Here is a 20,485-nt window from a genome sequence, read left to right on the forward strand (position 1 = left end):
TCATAAATTATGCAGTGCTACAACAGAGTATCCCCCAGAACACAGATTCCCATCTTATGTAGATTTTGAACCAATCACCAGGACTCACGGGGCTGCTCTGGACCATTAGGGCGTTTGACATCCCGGCCGATGTGTTTCTCAGCAGACCTGAAGCAGCAGAGAGGGCCCTGGGATTTGTGGAGTTAACCGAATTGGGAGGCGCCTGCCTGCTCGCCCTGCTTCCCAGAGCTGTGCGTTTGCAGGGAGTGCAGACAGAATAATGCGATGCCTTGTGTGCCCCGCTCGATCACTGCTCTGCCGTTTCCATGGTGACAGTGCCCTCTCTGGGTACACGGGGCTGGAGAAGTTGCGCTGGCTCTGCGTCATATTTATTCCACTCTCCTGCCTCCCGCACTCCCAACGCGTTGGCTTTCCTTCCTTTGTTTTGCTGGTGCGCGGTTTCTCAGCGTAAACACACTCTGGTCACATACGCCTCCGCGCGCAGAGAGACACACCAGGCAGGCTGTGTGGAGCGGAGAAAAGGTAACTATGATTGATGCGTCGCACGTAGAGGGGAGGCAGAATGATGGGGCTGTGTGATGTTAGCATTACCCAGGTTTGTGTGCGTGTGTGCCTACGGTATGCGAGTGTGAGAGTGAGAGATCGTGTCGGTGGCCATGCAGAGCATTTCCATCAACATATGACCCTGCTGTGCGATCGGGGGCGGGGGGGGAGAGAGCGGGGGCGGGGGTGGGTGGGGGTGGTGGAGGTTGTTATTGGAACTGTCTGTGTCTATACACATACGTGCTCATGAGCCTTGGATGTATGCCGAACACTTGCGTGTTTGCATACGTGTGTTCTGCTACAGTGATTGCTATTGTATTGTAACCCCAAGCACAGAAAGATAAAAGATGGGGCAGCGGCCAGCGATCTTTGTTTTTAGCGAGGCTGCATGTACGTGTGTGCGTGTGAGAGAGGAGACGGTGCAGTCAACGCTGAAGTACATTTTCCCAGGCTCACAGATTCAGGGATAAGAAAAAGACTGAACAATCTATCTCTGCCAAATGACTCTTCCATATCCCTGTCCTATCCTTCAGAGGGAGCAGCACCGAGGCGGAAATGTCAAGTAATAATCGTTTGCTCATTGTAACTGGTTTGTGGGCCAGTCTACCTGGGTTAGAATAAAGGGACTAGTGCAAGTTCTACCATAGGAGATGATACAAATAACAGCATGTAGGACAAGATGATCTTTGCTTGCCCTCTCTGTCCAGAGGCAACCCTCTGGCAGTTTATGAAAAAAGCAAATGAAAGGCATTCAAATCTACAGTTTTGTCAGTGCATTTTTCTTGATTAAAAGGGTAAACAGGTTAATAAAGGAGGCTAGTTCTTGTTTTATTTGCAAGGGGGTACATTAGGACCCTGTAATTGCTGTCGCCCCTTCTCGAGAGCTCAAGATTGAGAACAGACAAGAGGGCTGACAGAGCGCTTATGGGGTTCAGCCAAGTGTGAGATTCATTTATGCAGAGGGCGAGCATTCCTGGAATGGGTTTTTAAGTGGGAGGGAAGGTGAACCCAAGACGGGACGAGGAACTGAAAGGATGACATGGAGTACAGCTGCTGTAGAGGGAGGGAGAAAGAAGAGAGGGCACTGTGTGTTTGAGAGAGAGAGAGAGAGAGAGAGAGAGAGAGAGATTAGCGGTGAGAGTGGCAGCGGTGGTAGGAGGCAGAGTGTGTTACTGCTGAAAGTGCAGGCCCTGTGGGGAGCCCAGGAGGGCTATGTGGAGGAGGGGGACTCCTTCAGCCGTGGCACTCTGGAGCACTGCTGCATGGTACAGTGTAATGAGTCTCGGGACAGGTTCCTCACCTTACCCAGCGCCTGTCGGGAACACCTTGAATCCTGCAGCACCGCCAGAACAAAAACATCCTTTAAAAACACCGTCATCGTACGGTTGATGGTCTCTGAAATCTGTCTCACAGGTAACCGTGACAGGCTCACCTCTCTCACGTTTTCTCCGGGTAAAATAAAATTAATACGAGGTATTCTGCTTTTCTGTGAGCTCTTTTAACCCCACCCTCACGCACTTCATTCTCCTCTTCTCCTCAGTTGTGGGTCCTGAGAGGAAGCCTGTGTTGACAGGGCGTGGAGGAGAAGCGGCCTTTCCGTTCCGAGCAGGGCCCATTATGTGAGAAGATGTCTGTGGGAGGCTGTGCTTGCCCTGGTGAGTTCAGCGTGCTCTCATTCAGGCACCTGTAACCAAAATCAGATGCTTTCTTCCTCACATTTTGAGCAAGCAGTAAAGGGAGATTAATTTATCTAAGCTATGTATCTACCTCCCTTCCATCTGCTGATAGACAATACATGACCAAGAACTATCTCATGTTTTCAGTCCTCAGTTTCTGTTACAAACTACACATTGATTTTGCGGTTGATCCCTGGACTTACCTGGAATACTCCTAATGAGTGTTATTCTTCAGCTCTGCGTTTTATGGGATCGTGGTTGTACCTTGTTGGGCTTATGGGATGAAGACAGACCTAGTACATTTAGCAAACACTATCATCGAGAGCAACATACACATTACATTTCTACATACAATCCATTTATACAGCCTGACATTTTTACTGAAGCAATTCAGGCTAAGTACCTTTCCCAAGGGAGCCGTGATCACAAACAGCAGATGAGAGTGCTGCCAGATGGCCATCTCCTATGTTCCTTCCATCTTCCTACTCCAGAAGGTTCTGAAAAATAATACAAATCAACAGTACTCTGGAAGTCCGTTGCAGTTGGATTACTGTATACTTAGATAGGCTATAGATATAGACAATGGTTTGGAGACAGGGTTCTACGGGACTTCTGTCATAAAAGGGTATTCACGTTGTTTAATTTTCCAAAACGTATTGAACAATCGATCATTGTCTCACAAAATGCTGCACATAATCAAATGCATGATCACAAAATATTGACCACGATGACCATCTTTTCTGCGTTGAATTCAATGGGCTGCAAGCTGTTTTGCACTCAGCGTGCGCACTTACAGGTGCCTGGCCCCTCCCACCATATACGCTCTGTTCAGAGAAGGGACCTCGAAGGGGTGTCGTTTCTGAAGAGCAGTAGGGGGAATGAAAACAGAGAAAGGAGGTCCTACGGCTCTTGTTCATGTCTGTCCAGGAACAAAGGGCTGTTTGGGCGCTATACCTCCTGGGCTTTGCTAATAGACAAGGCCGTGTAAACACAACCAGCGGAACAGTACTGCTAACGGGTTCGCCATTGAAATTTTCTCCGTTTAGTTTACGTTAGCTCTATATTTTTAAAAAGACGTGCATTGGCTACTTGTTCATACCAACACCACTACAGTGCACTGAAGCAACGGGGAATTGGATAGCGACCATTGAAATTTTGCCAAAAAGCTACAGTATCTTGTTTGAGCTCGTGCAGGTAACGTTATCGTTCATTCTGGTACCTCGCAAAGCATAATTAACAGTGTATTTTCAGTTTTGCGCTGTAAAGAATTCACGTATATTCATTTAAACGGTTTGCTTGTAAAACATTTTGGCCTGTAAACGCAACATTCTGGCAACTGCTTTAGGCAAATGGCTAGCTAGCATTAGAGTTGAGATGTCTTGGGGCCTAATCTGGGCAGGCTCGCGTGATGACAAATTTGTCACAGAATTGGCTAGTAAAACGGATTGTTTAACGGTCTATTTAGCGAATCGGAAGATGGCCATTATTTACCCGCAATGTATAATCTTTGCGAATGTACTTTTCATTCATTGTGTAATTGCAATGAGAAATCGGGTTGGCTTCTCAATAGATACTGTTTGGGGGATTTTTTGGGCATTATGTATGCGAAAATAATTAGCTAGCATTGCATCTAGCTACATATCAAGCACCAGTCGCTAGCCAGCTAGCTATTGCAGTGATAACCTTATAATTTAAATTGGCTAACGTTACAGTACGGCGATGCGACCCATCTGTGTCGTCAGTGGAATCTGTTGTTGGGATATGGTTAGCTAGTGTCAAAACATTATTTCAACGTTTTCGTGTGCACTAAGCTAGACTGATAACGCTAGCCAGCTATAATATAGCGTTTAGATGCAATTCTAGAGCTAACTAGCATAACATCTTTCCGATTTTCCATTGATCTAACCAAAATGTTGCTCACTTTGGTGCTATTTATCCAGTTCGAAATGTCTAGCGCATGTCTTTCCACCGAGATGCTTAATCTGGGTTAAGTTACTTAATTAACATAATATGCATAATGATAATGCAAATAAGGACAATTTTGATAACTCGGAGTGTTTTATATCTAATTCTCTCATCAGTGCGGATAAGTCTCCTCACAATCTGCATTCTTTTTTTCTTTAAGGGGCCAATAGTTTGTAGTAACCATTTTAGGCAGGTGGACCCCATGGTATTTAATTGAATCGGCACCCCAATCCATGCAATATTTCTTGCCTGATGGCCCTGCAGGGGTTGTAGTTGAAAGCAAGAACCTGAGTTTTCTGTATTTTTCTGTGTATTCTATAACCCAAGTAAGATCCAAAAACCTCTCGGAGTGACCTCAGTTTGAGTAGGTCAACACCTCACCAACCTTTGCTGCCCTCCTGGTTTATCTGTCCCTTTGAAATAGTTAACGAGAGGGTGCTGACTGGGCAACCCTGTATTGACTTTTGTTCTAGTACAAATGGATTAGAAAGATCCCCATTAACCTTATTTCTTATGACGGGCTTGTGAAATTCAAAGCTAGTTACGGCCACATCAAAAAAGTTATTGGAATCGAAACTTTTACCTCTTAAACTGTGTCTGGCAAGAAAGACTGCATGTCTGTCATGGGCGGGTGTTACAGATTCCTTGTTTATTTACTATTTATGCAGTTCTTGCTTTCCCCCTGTTCTTAGAGCTTTCTGTGATTTTCCTGCAGTTTTGAATGGTACCTGTAGCATGGCATACATTGGGATTTGTATGAACCTAAGCCTAACCACATTAGCACATGCTGGGAGAAGCAAAGCATGGCAATATATGCAGATTCTGGAATGTGCTGCTCTCACGATACCCATCCTTGTCAGTTCTTGAAATTAGATGTTTGGCGGCCCCTGTGAACGGTGTTGATGCTGTAAATATTATTACTACAGTTATTTCAGTTGTTATTATTACAGTTATTTCAGTTATTTCCGACTGCCCTACATGACATCTATTGATTTAATAAATTTGTCTAAAACCCTAAGTGATTTCTGCTTTTTTAAGTTTTCAGTGATTCTCAACAAATGTGCTGCACCTCCTGTGTGACCATATTTTCCATCATATACTCCCAGCCTTAATCATTGTCACTTTCTCCTGAGTATTAATCAGCTTTGGTAAAAAGAAAATCTAAACCTGATTGGCTATGCACCAGTGGACCACACAAGAGCAAAGGGTTTTTTAACAATTAAAGAAAGTTTTTCCCCTATTTTAGGAGCATTTGAACATCAAATCTAAATCTGACTTCCCTACTATGCATGAGCTGTATGCCAGGTTCCCTTTGAAAAAGAGCTGTCAATCCAATCCCAGTGGGCTTTTCCTAGTAAAAAATAAAATAAAAATTGAAACATTGATTTTGGTGAGATCAGACCAATTCATGATTTGTATTCATGAGGGGACCGACATATAAACCCAATTTTTTTTGAAGTTCTTTGACCCTGGCTGTTTCTCCTTGGCTTTATTCTGCAGGCTGTACGAAGTCCTTCAAGCTGTACTCCCCAAAGGAGCCCCCCAACGGCAGCGCCTTCCCTCCAGGCACCATGCTGGACCGCGATGTGGGGTGAGCCTCAGCCCTTTCCCCTTGGCTTTCAGTGTAGAAATCTGAACCTGGATGATCTCCAAAGAGCTAAAAATACTCTCGCCATACTGCCTCGGACAGGGATGTCTCCTCATTCTGTGATGGCCTCAGTTTTCCTTTCAATCAGCAGCTTGTTTATGAACGTAGACTAGTTAGCCAATCCGTGACTTGTGTGTTATGTATGTGATTAAATGCACCAAAAGCGCCCCTGGTCTTAAGAACAGCACTTGCAGTACTGCAGCAGTGATGAGATTATGGAAGACCAGAGAGGGGATTGACTCCCTTTGTGACCTGACTCTCAAACCTCTCTCTGCAGACCAACTCCAATGTATCCCCCTGCGTATCTGGAGCCCGGAATTGGGTGAGCATACTTTACATGAGGTTTATGGGTATTGTAGTTTTTCTTTTTTTTTTCTTTTTATGTATCATTAGCAAAGCTCATACCACTTACTGGAAATAATTAAATTAAATATATAAATACATTTATGCATTTTGAAATGCATTGTTAGTGACTGGGTTGGTTCATCTTCTGGATATGTTTGATTTTCAGTTCATGTTTCACTATTAAAATATGGTATTAAAAAATTCCCCAAATAGAATAAATGGCAGTAATTGGTGTCGAAGTTTCTGTGAGATGATGTATATTAGAGGCATGAGTTTCAGCAGAATGGTCAGGTAAGCCTGCATTCAGTATAACCCCAATCACTCACTAGATGGTGCTAGAATGAAAGATCCAAATTTAACACTTTAAAAAGGCAATAATTCCTTTTCCAATTTACACAAAGCATATAATCTCCTGAATGAGCTCTACAAGTGCAGATAAAACCACTGAAGTCCGTCTGAATGGATTTTCTGCCGTCCGTTCACAGGAGACACGCGCCGTTTGGAAACCAGTCAGACTACAGGATGTTTGAGCTCAACAAACGTCTGCAGAACTGGACCGAGGTGAGTGCTCGCACACCTGCACCACCCAGGATCATTTCACTGTCTTGAGCAATCGGGTAAAGCTGATTCTCAGACCCTAAGTGTCTGCCATCTCTAGCTTTATTGCTGTGTCTGCCATCTCCAGCTTTATTGCTGTGTCTGCCATCTCCAGCTTTATTGCTGCTAAAGTGTAAAAGTGCTTGATGTGTGCACTTATGACCTGCATTGTCTTCAGTTGAGAAATGTGCAGTGTACTTTACAATATTTGCAGAATTCAATCAAACATTTCCATTCCACTTGATGCACCTGGGGCTTCATAAAATATTCTTGGATTTAAACCTAAACGTAACGTTATGATCGTTTCCTAAATTGTGCTCCTGTTGGGTTAAATAGTCTGCACCCCCTGTGGACCTCCCGAGTAGGTGCTCTGTGTCTAAATATACAAACGATGGCTACGTGCTGGCTATCGGAAAGAAACGCATGGTTCCCTTTTCCCCACTGTCCCACTGTATGTCAGAAGATACATTTCTGCTTTTATGTAAACGATAATATCTGTTTTCCTAGGACTGTGACAATTTGTGGTGGGATGCCTTCACTACGGAGTTCTTCGAGGACGACGCCATGTTGACCGTAACTTTTTGTCTGGAGGATGGGCCCAAGAGATACAGTAAGATATAGGACAAGTATGCTGGGAGCAGAGTAGGGTCTTTCATCAACCCGTTTCATTGCTCTCCATTACATAACATTATTTAGCAACATTTGCTGCATTTAGCGGTAGCTCTTACACAGTGACTTACAATGTCAGGGAAACGGTGCCTTCGCCTGATTTGATATGAACAGTAATGCCTGACTAACAACATTCCCAGAGCATCCAGTTCAGACGCAACATCACTTGAGCTCTAGTGCAGGTTAACTGCTACAGAAATACCAAAACACCAAGTGATTTAAGGTGAAGTCATTTAGTTGTCGACCTACCACATTTGATTTAGTTTTACGGGTAATATGTTTGAATGTTTAAATTATAGGTGGACTTCCAACTATATAATTTTAGATGTTATAAGTTATTTAGAAGCGGTGATGTTTAGTGGGTGGAAGATTAAAATTGAATGCCTCTTCGGTTGATGTATATGTCTTGTTTGATAAATGAGTGCCCTTTCCCGCTCCACAGCCATTGGCCGGACGTTAATACCGCGGTACTTCCGGAGCATTTTTGAAGGGGGAGCGACTGAACTCTTCTACATGCTGAAGCACCCGAAAGAGAACTTCCACAGTAACTTTGTGTCCCTGGACTGTGACCAGTGCACCATGGTCACTCAGAACGGCAAGCCCATGTTCACACAGGTAAAGGTGTCAGCAGTGCCAATGTTTATTTTTTTAAAATCAGGAAGTAGTGACTTTTCACACATTCTTAAAATATTTTTATATGTTTGTATTTGGTCAGTGATAAGTACCTGCCAAAGCGAACAAAAAACCCAAATATTTTTTGAAATGATTGTTGGTTCAGTATTTCTCATGCTGTGTTTGTTCTCCTGGTCGTCCTCATCCCACATCTCCTTGGGTGTTTTTGTGCAGTGGTAGCGTTGACCTCTGACCCTCCGTTGTCACCTCCCCCTCTCCTCAGGTGTGTGTGGAGGGCCGGCTCTACCTGGAGCTCATGTTTGACGACATGATGAGAATCAAGACCTGGCACTTCAGCGTCCGACAGCATCGTGAGCTAATCCCACGCAGTGTCCTGGCTATGCATGTAATTCCTCCTCTTCTAACTCTCCTTCCTTTCCTCAAACCTCTAATGTCCTCTTTCAGGGTTCATATTTCAGCTGGAGACCGGGGACAAGTCAGAAATAATAGAACCTAGAGCAAAGGAGACGAGACATTATTCAGCCATTTAAATGTCATCGGTGGATGTGCATGAAAGCCAACATGGCAGTTCATCAATTGCGCTTCATCAAGTTAGAAATACAGTTAGTTATTGTGGTGTGTCATGAATTAGGTATGCGTTGTACAACATGTATCGATGACCTTCAGTCCTCTGTTGTTAACCAAAAAGTAAATGAAGACTTCTAAAACGACAAGAAATTACTGACCAGATTTGACCACTTTTTGACCCTGGTTGCTTTAGCGGTGTGTTTGTGGTCAAGTGAAGCGCCATCCAATGAGCTTTCAGGCATTTGGTTGGATCACAGATCTCCTCTGACCTCTCATTGACATGGTGTTTTCACCCACAGAGCTCACCATTCTCTGTAACCTCTAAAGGCTGTAGTCCGTTTCTTGAGATGGTGGGGCCACCATAACAAAGTCAAAGTCACTGAGATCAACGGCTCTCAAAGTTTTTGCCCCCAAGGCTCGGCTGTAATCAAGCCTACCTGACTCTGCCAGCAGCATTAGCCCGATAACTAACAGATCAGCCCGGAAGCTTTTTCAGACCATACTGGTTGGCATTCATCTGGCCTAGTTGTTTCAGGACATGTGGGTGTGGGCCATTCCCACAGTGATTTGGGCAAGAAGTTGCATGGGAAGAAAGGCAGATCTATAATTTGACCGCTTTAAATGGATGGATTGATTTGACAAAATGCGAATGCTCTTTGTCATTTAATTTTGCTGGATGACAGATTATATGGCAGAAGTAATCTTTTATTGACATAATGTGTTAAAACAAACATTGATTAAGTACAAACCACTGCTACAATCCGCTGATTGGACAGGACATTCTGCAGCTTCTCAAAATGAGACACCTCTAATTCTACAGGTGGAAACCTATAATTGTAAGATCTCAAAATGTTTGTTATGTCTGTATTTGGGTTTTTCCTTTTCTCATAGAATGCCCTGAACACTGCCTACCCACACTTCTCCACAGGCTCAAGACCCACAGATGCTTGACCAGCTTTCAAAGAACATCACGAGATGTGGCCTCTCCAACTCCACACTCAACTACCTCCGAGTGAGTGCCCTCACAGGTCTCACTGTCCCACAGACCCGCCCAGTGTCATACCTGATTTTTGTCGTAATAATATGCCCGGTCTGTGAGATTGATTGGTGAGGATCTCAGGAGGAATATAAAGTCTCCTCTCTCCTCTCTCCTGTCTCCTGTGGTCCCCAGCTGTGTGTGATCCTGGAGCCCATGCAGGAGCTGATGTCCAGACACAAGACCTACAGCCTGAGCCCACGGGACTGCCTGAAGACCTGTCTCTTCCAGAAGTGGCAGAGAATGGTGGCCCCACCGGGTAAGGGCCTGTGCCTCTCTCTCCCGCCTGCCTGCTGTCACTCGCCTGCATTTAATTGCGAACATGACCTGTGAAATATCAGTCTTCAGAAACCCTTATGCTATTCACAAATAATTTGACACTTAAATTGTAAGGTGGGATTGATCAAGTGTCAGTGTGAAAACTGACCTGAATTTTGAAGTTGAGTTAACTGCCAGAATCTAGCATGTAAAAATCATTCCAAGAATAGCCATAGGTAAGTTGCGTGTGGGCCAATGTTCCAGAACCGATAAGTCAAAATACTGAGTGCTCGGTCAAGACTGAGAGCTTTTTTAGGCAACAATAACGGTATGCTGCTGTTGATGGAATGTTGGGCAAATGTATTAATGTCTCAAAAATAGTTGGCATATTGCATTAAAACTTCACGTAAGGACGATCTTTGTTGCAAAAGTATACCAACCTCCAAAGTGAAAATGACAAATTCCTCAAAGTACCCTGCTCCTTCACCTGACCGACCATCACCAGTCTCCTGCAGCAGCAGTTAACACAGGCAGCTCATTTGGTGACTCTAATGACAGTCGTTTCAATGACTTTCCCCAAAACTCAGTGAAATGCACTGAACCACCATAATGCAACTGCCAGCAGATTTTCCATAAACTCTACAGGGCACACTTGCTGCATTAAGCTTATCCTTAAAACTTCTTTGCAGCTTAGGGCTTTTTGATGTGAACTGTTCTCCAAGACAAAACAGCTCGGTGCTAGTTTTGGATCAGCTCGAGACGTTTTATTCCCGGGCCCTCGTAAATAAACGTTGGTGAGGAGTCTGGCCTGTAGACGCTTAAGCGAACGCCGTGGCCCCGCGGGAAGCCCGGGGGAGGGTCTGATTGGTCGATGCGTGCCGTTTCCTCAGCGGAACCCACCAGGCAGGCCCCCAGCAAGCGCAGGAAGAGGAAGGTGTCCGGGGGCAGCACCGTCGGCGGAGGGCCGGCCGCCAACAGCAACAGCAAGAAGAAGACCCCGGTCGCCAGCTTCGCCCTCTCCAGCCAGGTACCTGTAAGCATCCCAGTTCTGTCCTTCCCACCGAACAGGGCGTCTGGAGGGCGACTCATGGTCTGCAGAGGGGAGAATGAGGTGTCGGGGCACCAGGAATAGGTGGTGCTGCGTTAGGCTGCGACTGATCTGGCTCCAGCGTTGTAGCTTATATATTTTTTTAAATCGTATCTGTTCGAACAAGAAAGCAATGAAAGGCAATGGCTGTGCTATCTGTTTTAGGACCTACGTCGGACACAATCTGGTCCCACAACACAGGATGGGGTGTGTGAAATGCAGGGATGGGAAAATGCGGTGTCAGTTGTAGCGTGTTACAATTGACGCAAATACTTTCGAAGCTTCTTTGGACTGACTGTACATTGAGTCTTTATTTATTTGTAAACTGTACTTTTTACTTTGCTTAAGTTTCATGGTTAAGTTACAGTTCCTCCTGACTGTTTACACTACAATTAAGAACATATCCAACAAATGTTTGCATTCAGTGCGCTGGGGCGATTTGTTTGCGCTTAACGCTGCTTTTTCCTTCTCAGTTCCCCATTAATCTCAGGACAATAAAACAAAAGGAGCCTCTCATCCGTCAACCCTTTATTACACCATAAAGCACATTCAGCGTTCAGGATGGTGCTTCAGTCCAGTCATTCAGATGCAACTAAAGCAAATATTATTCAGGAAACTCTTTTAAACGTTCTTTACATGGCACTCACCCCCTGTACATCCTGTACATCTTCATCTTTCTGTGTCTCTGTATGAAATGTAATGGCTCTGTTTGTTTTCAAGCGTAGACTTGCGTATTTAACAGGACAGGGACGCACCTAGGCCAACCTAAGCTGTGAAGTGCCTGGAAGCCAGCATATACTGCACATGTCTCTGCTGTGAGTGCAAGACTCTGGAGCTTCCCCTGAGATCCAATGAGGAATATCAAACTAAAACCTCCCTGATGGGATAGAAACTTGATTAATGATAATTTTGTTTCATTTGAAAAATAGTTTGTGAAAATGTTAATTTTTTGGGGCAAATCTACGGGAAATGACTTTAAATCGTTCCCCATATAAAGCATGCGGAGTACCAAGCCCTAGAAATTGCACTGGCAAAATTGGCCCAACTACTTTGTAGCAAACATCCCGTAAGTTGATAAGCTGAATTGGTCAAGGCTGGTGATGAATACATGCATTATCCTCCTTCACACAAAAGAGACAGAAGGGAGAGAGCCCACAGTGTGTGTGTGTGCGGCACATGACTCTAAAGATCGCTCAGGGACAGAACCTGTGACTTTCTGTTTGGACTGTAAGAACATTTGCAGATCATGTTTCCAAAAAAGGGACAGCTGATTGGCTATCTAGTTTACCTTTGTGCCCAGATATTTTGTTCTTAATTTATTTGTTTTGTCAAATGGTGGCTTTCACTAATACTTAAACGATAATAGGATAAAAAATCTTTTTTTCTTTTGTCCTATTATAAGTGGTCAAAGTGGTGGATCTGTAGGGTGCTTTGCAGGAGGTATAAACCATACAAAAAACTGGAGAGCAACCTGTATTGCATATGAAATGTGTACATGGAAATTCATTAAATAAATGCAAGCAATTAAAACGCAGTACATCCCCAGTGTTATTGAAGTGGTATTATTAAAACATTAATTGAAAAAGGAATTCTTTTGAATTATTTAATTACTTCTTAAGGGAACCTTTTGGGACGAGAATAAGAAGGTTTCAGACGAGCCTTCCCTGGATCCTGATCTCTAGGCTGTGAATGATGTGTGTGTCCTCCCTGCTGGGTGTGATGGTGGTGAATGATGTGTGTCCTCCCTGCAGGACGTGATGGTGGTGAATGATGTGTGTGTCCTCCCTGCAGGACGTGATGGTGGTGAATGTGTGTTTCCTCTCTGCAGGACGTGATGGTGGTGAATGATGTGTGTGTCCTCTCTGCAGGGTGTGATGGTGGTGAATGATGTGTGTGTCCTCCCTGCAGGACGTGATGGTGGTGAATGTGTGTGTCCTCTCTGCAGGACGTGATGGTGGTGAATGATGTGTGTGTCCTCTCTGCAGGGTGTGATGGTGGTGAATGATGTGTGTGTCCTCCCTGCAGGACGTGATGGTGGTGAATGATGTGTGTGTCCTCCCTGCAGGACGTGATGATGGTGAATGATGTGTGTGTCCTCCCTGCAGGATATGATGGTGGTGAATGATGTGTGTGTCCTCCCTGCAGGACGTGATGGTGGTGAATGATGTGTTTGTCCTCCCTGCAGGACGTGATGGTGGTGAATGATGTGTGTGTCCTCTCTGCAGGACGTGATGGTGGTGAATGATGTGTGTGTCCTCTCTGCAGGGTGTGATGGTGGTGAATGATGTGTGTGTCCTCCCTGCAGGACGTGATGGTGGTGAATGATGTGTGTGTCCTCTCTGCAGGGTGTGATGGTGGTGAATGATGTGTGTGTCCTCCCTGCAGGACGTGATGGTGGTGAATGATGTGTGTGTCCTCCCTGCAGGACGTGATGATGGTGAATGATGTGTGTGTCCTCCCTGCAGGATATGATGGTGGTGAATGATGTGTGTGTCCTCCCTGCAGGACGTGATGGTGGTGAATGATGTGTTTGTCCTCCCTGCAGGACGTGATGGTGGTGAATGTGTGTGTCCTCCCTGCAGGGCGTGATGGTGGTGAATGATGTGTGTCCCCTCCCTACAGGACGTGATGGTGGTGAATGATGTGTGTGTCCTCCCTGCAGGACGTGATGGTGGTGAATGATGTGTGTGTCCTCCCTGCAGGACGTGATGGTGGTGAATGATGTGTGTGTCCTCCCTGCAGGACGTGATGGTGGTGAATGATGTGTGTGTCCTCCCTGCAGGACGTGATGGTGGTGAATGATGTGTGTGTCCTCCCTGCAGGACGTGATGGTGGTGAATGATGTGTGTGTCCTCCCTGCAGGACGTGATGGTGGTGAATGTGTGTGTCCTCCCTGCAGGACGTGATGGTGGTGAATGATGTGTGTGTCCTCCCTGCAGGACGTGATGGTGGTGAATGATGTGTGTGTCCTCCCTGCAGGACGTGATGGTGGTGAATGATGTGTGTGTCCTCTCTGCAGGGTGTGATGGTGGTGAATGATGTGTGTGTCCTCCCTGCAGGACGTGATGGTGGTGAATGATGTGTGTGTCCTCCCTGCAGGACGTGATGGTGGTGAATGATGTGTGTGTCCTCCCTGCAGGACGTGATGGTGGTGAATGATGTGTTTGTCCTCCCTGCAGGACGTGATGGTGGTGAATGATGTGTGTGTCCTCCCTGCAGGGCGTGATGGTGGTGAATGATGTGTGTGTCCTCCCTGAAGGACGTGATGGTGGTGAATGATGTGTGTGTCCTCCCTGCAGGACGTGATGGTGGTGAATGATGTGTGTGTCCTCCCTGAAGGACGTGATGGTGGTGAATGATGTGTGTGTCCTCCCTGCAGGACGTGATGGTGGTGAATGATGTGTGTGTCCTCCCTGCAGGACGTGATGGTGGTGAATGATGTGTGTGTCCTCCCTGCAGGACGTGATGGTGGTGAATGATGTGTGTGTCCTCCCTGCAGGACGTGATGGTGGTGAATGATGTGTGTGTCCTCCCTGCAGGACGTGATGGTGGTGAATGATGTGTGTGTCCTCCCTGCAGGACGTGATGGTGGTGAATGATGCGTGTATCCTCCCTGCAGGACGTGATGGTGGTGAATGATGTGTGTGTCCTCCCTGCAGGATGTGATGGTGGTGAATGATGCGTGTGTCCTCCCTGCAGGACGTGATGGTGGTGAATGATGTGTGTGTCCTCCCTGCAGGAACGTGATGGTGGTGAATGATGTGCGTGTCGTCCCTGCAGGACGTGATGGTGGTGAATGATGTGTGTGTCCTCCCTGCAGGACGTGATGGTGGTGAATGATGTGCGTGTCCAACCTGCAGGACGTGATGGTGGTGAATGATGTGTGTGTCCTCCCTGCAGGACGTGATGGTGGTGAATGATGTGTGTGTCCTCCCTGCAGGACGTGATGGTGGTGAATGATGTGTGTGTCCTCCCTGCAGGACGTGATGGTGGTGAATGATGTGTGTGTCCTCCCTGCAGGACGTGATGGTGGTGAATGATGTGCGTGTCCTCCCTGCAGGACGTGATGGTGGTGAATGATGTGTGTGTCCAACCTGCAGGATGTGATGGTGGTGAATGATGTGTGTGTCCTCCCTGCAGGACGTGATGGTGGTGAATGATGTGCGTGTCGTCCCTGCAGGACGTGATGGTGGTGAATGATGTGTGTGTCCAACCTGCAGGATGTGATGGTGGTGAATGATGTGTGTGTCCTCCCTGCAGGACGTGATGGTGGTGAATGATGTGCGTGTCCTCCCTGCAGGACGTGATGGTGGTGAATGATGTGTGTGTCCTCCCTGCAGGATGTGATGGTGGTGAATGATGTGTGTGTCCTCCCTGCAGGACGTGATGGTGGTGAATGATGTGTGTGTCGTCCCTGCAGGATGTGATGGTGGTGAATGATGTGTGTGTCCTCCCTGCAGGACGTGATGGTGGTGAATGATGTGTGTGTCCTCCCTGCAGGACGTGATGGTGGTGAATGATGTGTGTGTCCTCCCTGCAGGACGTGATGGTGGTGAATGATGTGTGTGTCCTCCCTGCAGGACGTGATGGTGGTGAATGATGTGTGTGTCCAACCTGCAGGATGTGATGGTGGTGAATGATGTGTGTGTCCTCCCTGCAGGACGTGATGGTGGTGAATGATGTGCGTGTCCTCCCTGCAGGACGTGATGGTGGTGAATGATGTGTGTGTCCTCCCTGCAGGATGTGATGGTGGTGAATGATGTGTGTGTCCTCCCTGCAGGACGTGATGGTGGTGAATGATGTGTGTGTCCTCCCTGCAGGACGTGATGGTGGTGAATGATGTGTGTGTCCTCTCTGCAGGGTGTGATGGTGGTGAATGATGTGTGTGTCCTCCCTGCAGGACGTGATGGTGGTGAATGATGTGTGTGTCCTCCCTGCAGGACGTGATGGTGGTGAATGATGTGTGTGTCCTCCCTGCAGGACGTGATGGTGGTGAATGATGTGTTTGTCCTCCCTGCAGGACGTGATGGTGGTGAATGATGTGTGTGTCCTCCCTGCAGGGCGTGATGGTGGTGAATGATGTGTGTGTCCTCCCTGAAGGACGTGATGGTGGTGAATGATGTGTGTGTCCTCCCTGCAGGACGTGATGGTGGTGAATGATGTGTGTGTCCTCCCTGAAGGACGTGATGGTGGTGAATGATGTGTGTGTCCTCCCTGCAGGACGTGATGGTGGTGAATGATGTGTGTGTCCTCCCTGCAGGATGTGATGGTGGTGAATGATGTGTGTGTCCTCCCTGCAGGACGTGATGGTGGTGAATGATGTGTGTGTCCTCCCTGCAGGACGTGATGGTGGTGAATGATGTGTGTGTCCTCCCTGCAGGACGTGATGGTGGTGAATGATGTGTGTGTCCTCCCTGCAGGACGTGATGGTGGTGAATGATGTGTGTGTCCAACCTGCAGGATGTGATGGTGGTGAATGATGTGTGTGTCCTCCCTGCAGGACGTGATGGTGGTGAATGATGTGCGTGTCCTCCCTGCAGGACGTGATGGTGGTGAATGATGTGTGTGTCCTCCCTGCAGGATGTGATGGTGGTGAATGATGTGTGTGTCCTCCCTGCAGGACGTGATGGTGGTGAATGATGTGTGTGTCCTCCCTGCAGGACGTGATGGTGGTGAATGATGTGTGTGTCCTCTCTGCAGGGTGTGATGGTGGTGAATGATGTGTGTGTCCTCCCTGCAGGACGTGATGGTGGTGAATGATGTGTGTGTCCTCCCTGCAGGACGTGATGGTGGTGAATGATGTGTGTGTCCTCCCTGCAGGACGTGATGGTGGTGAATGATGTGTTTGTCCTCCCTGCAGGACGTGATGGTGGTGAATGATGTGTGTGTCCTCCCTGCAGGGCGTGATGGTGGTGAATGATGTGTGTGTCCTCCCTGAAGGACGTGATGGTGGTGAATGATGTGTGTGTCCTCCCTGCAGGACGTGATGGTGGTGAATGATGTGTGTGTCCTCCCTGAAGGACGTGATGGTGGTGAATGATGTGTGTGTCCTCCCTGCAGGACGTGATGGTGGTGAATGATGTGTGTGTCCTCCCTGCAGGACGTGATGGTGGTGAATGATGTGTGTGTCCTCCCTGCAGGACGTGATGGTGGTGAATGATGTGTGTGTCCTCCCTGCAGGACGTGATGGTGGTGAATGATGTGTGTGTCCTCCCTGCAGGACGTGATGGTGGTGAATGATGTGTGTGTCCTCCCTGCAGGACGTGATGGTGGTGAATGATGCGTGTATCCTCCCTGCAGGACGTGATGGTGGTGAATGATGTGTGTGTCCTCCCTGCAGGATGTGATGGTGGTGAATGATGCGTGTGTCCTCCCTGCAGGACGTGATGGTGGTGAATGATGTGTGTGTCCTCCCTGCAGGAACGTGATGGTGGTGAATGATGTGCGTGTCGTCCCTGCAGGACGTGATGGTGGTGAATGATGTGTGTGTCCTCCCTGCAGGACGTGATGGTGGTGAATGATGTGCGTGTCCAACCTGCAGGACGTGATGGTGGTGAATGATGTGTGTGTCCTCCCTGCAGGACGTGATGGTGGTGAATGATGTGTGTGTCCTCCCTGCAGGACGTGATGGTGGTGAATGATGTGTGTGTCCTCCCTGCAGGACGTGATGGTGGTGAATGATGTGTGTGTCCTCCCTGCAGGACGTGATGGTGGTGAATGATGTGCGTGTCCTCCCTGCAGGACGTGATGGTGGTGAATGATGTGTGTGTCCAACCTGCAGGATGTGATGGTGGTGAATGATGTGTGTGTCCTCCCTGCAGGACGTGATGGTGGTGAATGATGTGCGTGTCGTCCCTGCAGGACGTGATGGTGGTGAATGATGTGTGTGTCCAACCTGCAGGATGTGATGGTGGTGAATGATGTGTGTGTCCTCCCTGCAGGACGTGATGGTGGTGAATGATGTGCGTGTCCTCCCTGCAGGACGTGATGGTGGTGAATGATGTGTGTGTCCTCCCTGCAGGATGTGATGGTGGTGAATGATGTGTGTGTCCTCCCTGCAGGACGTGATGGTGGTGAATGATGTGTGTGTCGTCCCTGCAGGACGTGATGGTGGTGAATGATGTGTGTGTCCTCCCTGCAGGACGTGATGGTGGTGAATGATGTGTGTGTCCTCCCTGCAGGACGTGATGGTGGTGAATGATGTGTGTGTCCTCCCTGCAGGACGTGATGGTGGTGAATGATGTGTGTGTCCTCCCTGCAGGACGTGATGGTGGTGAATGATGTGTGTGTCCAACCTGCAGGATGTGATGGTGGTGAATGATGTGTGTGTCCTCCCTGCAGGACGTGATGGTGGTGAATGATGTGCGTGTCCTCCCTGCAGGACGTGATGGTGGTGAATGATGTGTGTGTCCTCCCTGCAGGATGTGATGGTGGTGAATGATGTGTGTGTCCTCCCTGCAGGACGTGATGGTGGTGAATGATGTGTGTGTCCTCCCTGCAGGATGTGATGGTGGTGAATGATGTGTGTGTCCTCCCTGCAGGACGTGATGGTGGTGAATGATGTGTGTGTCCTCCCTGCAGGACGTGATGGTGGTGAATGATGTGTGTGTCCTCCCTGCAGGACGTGATGGTGGTGAATGATGTGTGTGTCCTCCCTGCAGGACGTGATGGTGGTGAATGATGTGTGTGTCCTCCCTGCAGGACGTGATGGTGGTGAATGATGTGTGTGTCCTCCCTGCAGGACGTGATGGTGGTGAATGATGTGTGTGTCCTCCCTGCAGGACGTGATGGTGGTGAATGATGTGTGTGTCCTCCCTGCAGGACGTGATGGTGGTGAATGATGTGTGTGTCCTCCCTGCAGGACGTGATGGTGGTGAATGATGTGTGTGTCCTCCCTGCAGGACGTGATGGTGGTGAATGATGTGTGTGTCCTCCCTGCAGGACGTGATGGTGGTGAATGATGTGTGTGTCCTCCCTGCAGGACGTGATGGTGGTGAATGATGTGTGTGTCCTCCCTGCAGGACGTGATGGTGGTGAATGATGTGTGTGTCCTCCCTGCAGGACGTGATGGTGGTGAATGATGTGTGTGTCCTCCCTGCAGGACGTGATGGTGGTGAATGATGTGTGTGTCCTCCCTGCAGGACGTGATGGTGGTGAATGATGTGTGTGTCCTCCCTGCAGGACGTGATGGTGGTGAATGATGTGTGTGTCCTCCCTGCAGGACGTGATGGTGGTGAATGATGTGTGTGTCCTCCCTGCAGGATGTGATGGTGGTGAATGATGTGTGTGTCCTCCCTGCAGGACGTGATGGTGGTGGGCGAGCCCACGCTGATGGGAGGGGAGTTTGGCGATGAGGACGAGCGGCTGATCACGCGGCTGGAGAACACGCAGTTCGACGCGGCCAACGGCATCGACGACGAGGACAGTTTCAACGGCTCCCCCGCGCTGGGCGCCAACAGCCCCTGGAACAACAAAGCGCCCTCCAGCCAGGAGAGCAAGAGCGACAACCCCACATCGCAGGCGTCCCAGTAGAGCTCCGCACTGACTCATCCGCCCATGGATCACTCCTACAGAGAGGCACACAACTCAGGACCTAGCCCCATTTACGGCTCCGATCGCCAGGTCAGCATTACGCAGGACCCCTCCTCTCTCTGAGACGTTTCCTTTTCTGCCACAGACCCCTCCTTCACCTCCCTCTGAAAACAGCAATGATGGATCTTGTGGTTCTTGCTGAGGGTTTTTGGATGTATGTTTGATGTCACTGGAGGCCTGGTGAAAAGCTTCATCTCTGATCCTAAAGGACCAACGCTGCAGCTGGTTCTCCTCCTGCCTCTGGTCCCTGCAAGCCACTCTTCTGCAGTGCTTTCTCCAAGCTGGTTACCACATTTACAGTCTGCCCTCCGCAATATTTAATAGGTCTTATTATGACTCTTATTATGACATTGTGACTCCGTGCACTTCGATTTAGAATGCTTCAAATTTCAAATGTTAGAAAAGAAAAGTTTGAAAGAAATTGTTTTTCCACTTTGTTTTCACTCATTGTTTTTGTACGACCTGGTTAGAACAAAAATCTGTACTGTGAAGGAGGGTGTGGACTGTAGTGTAGAACCACAGCGTTAAAAAATACACACACTGATGCAGTCCGGTACTGGGGATTTGGGAGTACTTGACTGGGTCACACTGACTAAACACGACTCCACACTCTACACAAGTTGATGCAAAATTGTATTTTTTTTGGTTCTTTGTTCTTTATATATATATATATATATATATATATATATATATATATATATATATATATATATATATATATATATATATATATAAAAAATAAAAAAAACGTTCAAAGAAACTGACAAACCGAAAACACCCCTGCATATTCTGTTCACCGTTTTCACTCTTCTATTTTTCATATGAGGTTATTTTTTTATTTGTATTTAATTTTTTCTACGGTTTTATCT

The 20,485-nt window shown here is 47.5% G+C and overlaps 1 protein-coding gene across 4 annotated transcripts; it reads left to right on the forward strand.

The window, feature by feature from the left end:
- The first annotated feature begins 365 nt into the window (after window positions 1-365).
- Window positions 366-20,254, forward strand: LOC133118458 (LIM domain-binding protein 1-like). Of its 4 annotated transcripts, none has more exons than XM_061228482.1 (12): window positions 366-522; window positions 2,084-2,198; window positions 5,685-5,775; window positions 6,110-6,154; window positions 6,663-6,738; window positions 7,282-7,384; window positions 7,886-8,058; window positions 8,339-8,461; window positions 9,572-9,655; window positions 9,815-9,938; window positions 10,828-10,970; window positions 19,326-20,254. In XM_061228482.1, exons 2-12 carry the CDS (start codon window positions 2,171-2,173, stop codon window positions 19,554-19,556), a joined length of 1,221 nt encoding a protein of 406 aa, XP_061084466.1. In that variant the 5' UTR covers window positions 366-522; window positions 2,084-2,170; the 3' UTR covers window positions 19,557-20,254. The 4 variants fall into 4 exon arrangements, with proteins under 4 accessions (XP_061084466.1, XP_061084468.1, XP_061084467.1 ...); XM_061228484.1 differs by having other exon boundaries at window positions 10,828-10,964; XM_061228483.1 differs by lacking the exon at window positions 366-522 and adding an exon at window positions 1,757-1,956.
- The last annotated feature ends 231 nt before the right edge of the window (window positions 20,255-20,485 follow it).

The sequence above is a fragment of the Conger conger genome, chromosome 18, assembly GCF_963514075.1.
Source record: "Conger conger chromosome 18, fConCon1.1, whole genome shotgun sequence".
Lineage (NCBI taxonomy): Eukaryota > Metazoa > Chordata > Actinopteri > Anguilliformes > Congridae > Conger > Conger conger.